The sequence below is a fragment of the Limulus polyphemus genome, unplaced genomic scaffold, assembly GCF_000517525.1.
Source record: "Limulus polyphemus unplaced genomic scaffold, Limulus_polyphemus-2.1.2 Scaffold9589, whole genome shotgun sequence".
In the NCBI taxonomy this organism is placed as follows: domain Eukaryota; kingdom Metazoa; phylum Arthropoda; class Merostomata; order Xiphosura; family Limulidae; genus Limulus; species Limulus polyphemus.
This window is the reverse complement of record NW_013675199.1, coordinates 15083-21333: the sequence shown is the minus strand read 5'-3', so window position 1 is coordinate 21333 and position 6251 is coordinate 15083. Positions and strand designations below refer to the sequence as shown.

At 31.3% G+C, this 6251-nt stretch overlaps 1 protein-coding gene across 1 annotated transcript in view; it reads right to left on the bottom strand.

The window, feature by feature from the left end:
- Positions 1-4981: 4981 nt before the first annotated feature.
- The window catches only part of LOC106475992 (zinc finger protein 227-like), a 5254-nt gene continuing 3984 nt past the window's right edge, over positions 4982-6251 (bottom strand). Inside the window, exon 2 of the mRNA XM_022379979.1 lies at positions 4982-5863. Coding sequence (XP_022235687.1) covers positions 5148-5852 — 705 coding nt within the window. The 5' untranslated portion in view covers positions 5853-5863 and the 3' untranslated portion in view covers positions 4982-5147. The remainder of the gene's footprint in view (positions 5864-6251) is intronic.

Here is a 6251-nt window from a genome sequence, read left to right as displayed (position 1 = left end):
CCCCAAAGGATCAACGAATTCCACAAAGCGAAAGGAAGATACTACTAGATATTAATTAAATTATAAATATATCAATTCATGTGAATATGACTGAAAATTTTCATTTTTTCTGAAAAGGTGGTGTCTATTTACTTGTGACCATACTGTGTATGTAGGTATGAAGAACAAAGGCGGTTTGATATCCTGAAAATTACAAAAAGAATACATATTTATATATGTACTGTTGCATCTCGTTTCACCCGAAAACAATATTTGACTTCGAGGTTTCTGCAATTATTGCGTATGTCTCACCTCAGGTTACTGTCCTTAGACTCCGGAAATACCATTCTGTCCCCACGTGTAGACTGGCATCTTTTCCAATTTACTTTAAATGGTAATTATAGGTTTAAATCACATTGGCAAAATTCGGTAATTATTAAAGAACAATCACCTAACTTGTCCGAAAAGCAGCAATTGATATTTCATCCTATTCCTGTTTTGTGGCACATCATTGTAAAAATCTAGATAGAGCAAAATCCCCTGTTCGAAAATAAGAGGCGATGTATACCCCTTAGCTAAAAGCAAAATCCCTTGTCGAAATAAGAGGAGATGTAAACCCATTATATAACAGCAAAACCTCCTGTCGGAAATAAGAGGAGATGTAAACCCATTATATAACAGCAAAATCCCCTGTTCGGAAATAAGAGGAGATGTAAACCCCTTAGCTAACAGTAAAAACCCCTGTCGGAAATAATAGGAGATTTTCGTGTACGTCGGTCTCTTCAAAGTGATCCAGACCAAACTTGGGAAGGACTATTCCATCTTGTGTAAAATGTTCGTGTACATCGGTCTCTTCAAAGTGATCCAGACCAAACTTGGGGAGGACTGTTCTATCTTGTATAAAATTATCGTGTACATCGGTCTCTTCAAAGTGATCCAGACCAAACTTGGGAAGGACTGTTCCATTTTGTGTAAAATGTTCGTGTACATCGGTCTCTTAGCTTTTGAGATACAAGCACGTAAACATAGACACACATGGACTCGATTGCAATACCATCATCCCAACAATTTCAGATCTCTTAAGCTATCCTCGAATGACAACCTTTCCATCCCAGGTATCATCTTAATAATAGACCTCTACTGAACCCTTTCCAACAATTCAATGTCCTTCTTAAGGTACGTAACCCAAGAATGAGCACATTACTCCAAACTGTGTAAATTCAGTTTACAAAAATTGAAACTTTACTACAGCTAATTTGTGTAGTACATAGGTTTCTGTGAGGATTTCAATAGTGAAAATATTTGGAGGATAATTTCAACATACGTGAACTGAAGATAAATAATATAAAACTATAAACACGTGTAAAATATTTACACATAAATAGTTTGTAAGTAAAAAAAAACAATCAAAATTTTATATTTATAGTTCGTTATACGTTGAAATGTACGACATTTTTTGCATATTGACTGTGAACTTAAAAATAAGTGGTCTATACCAAAAGCGTTTCCGCCTTATTTCAAATCAATGTTTAAAACCTGGCACGTGACTGCCATAACAACAGGGGGTCTCATGGTTCTCGCCTAACAGCCAAATGAACACTCCAGGAGACAAGGTGCACAATGAAGTTAAAAACAATTACAAATATCTAAATATTCAGAAGTTCTACGTAGTAAATAAGTAACAGTTTTTTTAGGAAACTCTCAGCTGACCTCTTAAAACTAGTCACATTCGAAACAGATCGAAAGTTGGAAAAGTTGCAATTTTACGTGATTATTAATTTTCAAATAAAACTATTATTCGTAATAATACAATGAAATAACTGCAAAATATTGAAAGAATTTATAAATTATTTTCTTAACGTATTTTTAATATTCTTTATATTACTTAATGAAAACTAACATCAATCCAAATTGTTTGTGAGGTTGAACTAAGTAACTTTGTGAAGAAAAAAACAAAAAAGATCAGAATAAACAACATAGCCATGTGTTTTCTAACATAGATGTAATATTGTAAACTCCGATAAAGACCTGAGTAAATTTTCTTTTGTTTCATGCATGTTTCCAACATATGTGCCAAGTACAAACTGTCTTATTGAAATGTATTTTGCTTGCAAGCAGTGTACACAGTTGGGGACAAGTGACCACTGTGTTACTATTTCATTAGCCAATACCAAACACTGTCCATCCACCTAACCAACACTGAATGTTACATAAATGACCTTCACAAGCAGTACAGCGAAAATAAATGATGAGATAAAATGTCAACGAGCTATCTCTAAAAATAATGTTCTAAATGGCATTTATTATATTTTGTTGATGCAAAATCATAATATGATTGCGGAATAGTTCAGAAGAGTAGTTGGCCTAACTTTCACCTATATAGCCTTGTTTAGAACACTGAAGAAAGCAACCGTGGTGCAGGTGAATGGCCACAAGGTAAAGGAATAGCCAATGGTCAGGAATCAAAAAGTAGTACAATAGCACAAGTATAATTGACGAGTTAGTCTCAACAATGAGACTGGGGAAAGTGATTATATAAAAATCAACAAGAAAAAAGTAAAAAAGGAAATAAAGTACCTGACAAAAAACCTTACTGCCATATTCTGAATCATTTTTCACAAACTGGGATTTCATGAAGGGTTATAACAATGAAAGAATTAGCATTTGTTAGACCTTGTATACTACAACGTTTGATAGTTTTTATTTCATAGATATTCTGCCAATAGGGATCTGCAAGATTCTTATGTAGTTTACACAAATTTTACATAAACACTAAAGAGCCTTTATGTTTGTGCCTAAATGAAAGTTTTTAAGGTGATATATAAGAAATGTTCAGGAAAATCTGAATTCAAATTGTGTTGTCACATCGGATATTAAAGTTTTATAACTAAATAGTTAGCCTTGGTTTTTTCTACTGTCATCAACAAAGATAAACTAAAATACATTTAGAAACCTAATTTTATATTGTCAACTAACATTTAATGCATTGTTTAATAACCTTTATCAGTATCCATCTTTTTAAGCTTGTATACGTGTATATCATAAGTACAGTAATACTTATAGTAGGAATGAGTCAGGTGTACAATATGTGCAAACAGATAGACGGTAGCACTGCCTATGTAGGGGTGGCCCGGATTGTTCAACGAAATCGTATTTTAAATATCTCCTCAATAGGTCACTAGAACTTTACAATACTAAATAGTGTTACCCTTTATAACAATATCTACGTAATGACTGAGTCACAAGTCCTGAGAGGGTCTGTAAACATCATAGCAAAAAGTTTGAATTTCTTGTTCTGCTTTTTTTATTACACGTTAATTCAAAAAACAAAACACTGGTATTTCACGAGGTGACAGAGTTTCAAAGGGAGTACCGCCGTTTATCAGTATTATCTTGTACACATATAAAACACTGTTGAATAATAAATTGAATCGTGCATGTGCACGTCCCAAGTTTGGTATTGCTGGCGCACAAGAATATAGCTAACAAGAAAAAACGTTTAAAAAAAAGGAAGTAAACGCACGGATGGCATTTGCATCATCCCTACATAATAGCACAGGTAAGAATCATGATATAGCTCTTGTGACTCGTCTCATACACCAGATAATTATTACAATAATTTTTTCTTTCAAGACATTATTACAAAATTATCTATTAAACAGTACAGGTTCATATTGACCTAAACGTGTAATAATATATGCATACAAAATTATACGAAAATATAAAGTAATAAGTTATTTATCCCTGTAATGATACTAGGTAGAAGTGCACAACTCTTTGTAAGTGAAAACATTCAGACCTCATAAATGTAATTGAGGACAAACTGAACATTTCGAGCTGGCTGCCATCTATGATATTTTATGTGAACTAAGCCTTAATGCATTTTCTATGGGCATTTATAGTTCATCTCTCTTACAAAAAAACTGTATTACTTAGAAAGAGATTTTAAGAGTAAATCATAAACGACTGGTTTTATTTTATGATATCTTAAAATTACGACAGAATTGCGTTTACATGAAAAAAACATTTTAAAAAATATCATTGAAAAACCAAAAAAAAGATTAACCATCAGGTACGATGGCGAGTAACTAGGTGCAAAAAAAATCACCACTTTAACCATACAGTGTTTATGTAGTAACTGAATTTAATAAAAACTGTTATACAAGTCTTCTAATTTCAACATGTAACTAAATCTTTAATGTCATGACTTTCTAAGAAGTTATTTTTCGAACATTTTATTTAGTAACTGAATTTCATGTAACTTTTTAAAAATTCATTTAATACAAAACTGTTACATAAGTCTTTTAATTTCAACATGTAACTAAATCTTTAATGTCATGACTTTTCCAAGATGTTATTTTTAAAATATTTGGAACATCATTTTAATACTTGTATAAAGGTGAAGGCCAGAATAGTAGGGCTAGGGTACACAAATATAAAGACAGTTTTATTTTTCTAATAGGGTGGTTGGCCTCTGGAATGGGTTACCTTCAGATGTTGTGGAAGCAGTAAATTTACGCGAGTTTAAGAGAAAGATTGATAACTATATGAATGATAAGAGCTAGCTTTAAGATTTTTAAAAATTCTATTTATTTATGAGTTTTCATTTAATTCAGAGGATGTGACAGCCAAGATTGATCAATAAGTCCCTTGTTGTGCCTAAACATTATGCTATGTTAAAAGTAATATTTACATTCTACTTGTGATGGTAACATTTACGATTTTTGTCAGTTCTAGAGCATAAACTGTAACTGAAAGATATTAAACTTGCATGTTCTAATCGTAGTTGTAGTATTTTGTAAACACATAGAATAACAATATGCAAGATATTACTTAACAATCAATATTGAAAAAAAAATTTTTTTACTAATAATTTTCTTTTACCTATGTCAACATGTCTCGCATACCACTAATAAGAAAGCACTATTGGAAAAATCAGTTTTTAAAATAAATTTAGGTATTTCAAGTACATGTATATTTTTCATTTTATTACAAGTCAGGAATAAAACGTACATATTTATCACATTATTGTATAAATATATCAATCAGATCATTCAAAATATTAAGAGAAATTACAGAAGTAAAAATAAAAATTTTAAAACCATTTCATTTTTACCAAACATGATTGGGGTTAGTTTAAAAACTAACCCTAACCTTGTAATATATTTTCACTTTATTTTATGAATTCCTCGCCTATGTTTTTTGTATGCAAAGGCAGTTCTAAATTGTTTTTCACACATTTCACACCCATATGGCCTTTCACCAGTATGAACCCTTAAATGAATTCTTAAATTTAATGTTCTTTTGAACTTCTTTTCACACATGTCACATGGATAAGGCCTTTCTTCTGAGTGCACAGTTTTTAAGTGAGTTTCAAGTGCATAATTTTTTGTAAAACCTTTACCACAGTGTTCACATTGATGTTTCTTTTCTTGATGTGTTACCTGGTGTTTCTTTAAGTTGCTTTTTGTCGTAAACATTTTTCCACAAACTTCACACATAAAAGACCTTTTAAGTATTTTTGTCGAATGCATTATTAACTTGTGATACTTGAAAGTTTTTTGAGTTGATAATCTTAATCCACAATGATCACATTTGAAAGGCTTTACAGTTGTACGATGAGACTCTTCATGGATCTTCATACCATATACGGTTTTTAAATCTTTCCCACAAATGCCACAGTTGTAAAGAGGACGATTAGCATCATGTGTACGCAAGTGGATTGATAGTTTATTCTGATCATAAAAGAGTTTCTTGCAAACATCACAAGAAAATTTTTTCTCCCTTTTCCTCTTAACTGGAAATAAATTCTTAAAGGATTTTTCAGTTAAAGCATTAGGACCTGGAACTGTGGAAGTTTCAGTACTTGTCATGATGAGATTACCTGAAATAATGAAGAAAAAGTTAATTTCATAAACTTGATTGTCTAACATGAAATACACAAAAGATGTTTCAATATATATATTAGAATTGGACAATTAACTAGATCAACTAACATAACTATTAGCCAAGAGCATAGATTTCATCAATTTATATCATGTAGAATAATTTATCTAAATCAAAAATTGATTATTGTCGAAAATATATAATTAATTGAAACCAGTGTTTCAAATCATTTCAAGTAACCAAGTAATTGAATTATTACCACTTTGATTCCCTGTGTCAGAAAATAACATAGGTTCAAGAAGTCTTAATATAAAATGATAAAACTCTATAACCCGAGAGCTTTTGAAGGCTCCACCTTTTGAATGTGCTTGGGTTATAGGGTTTTA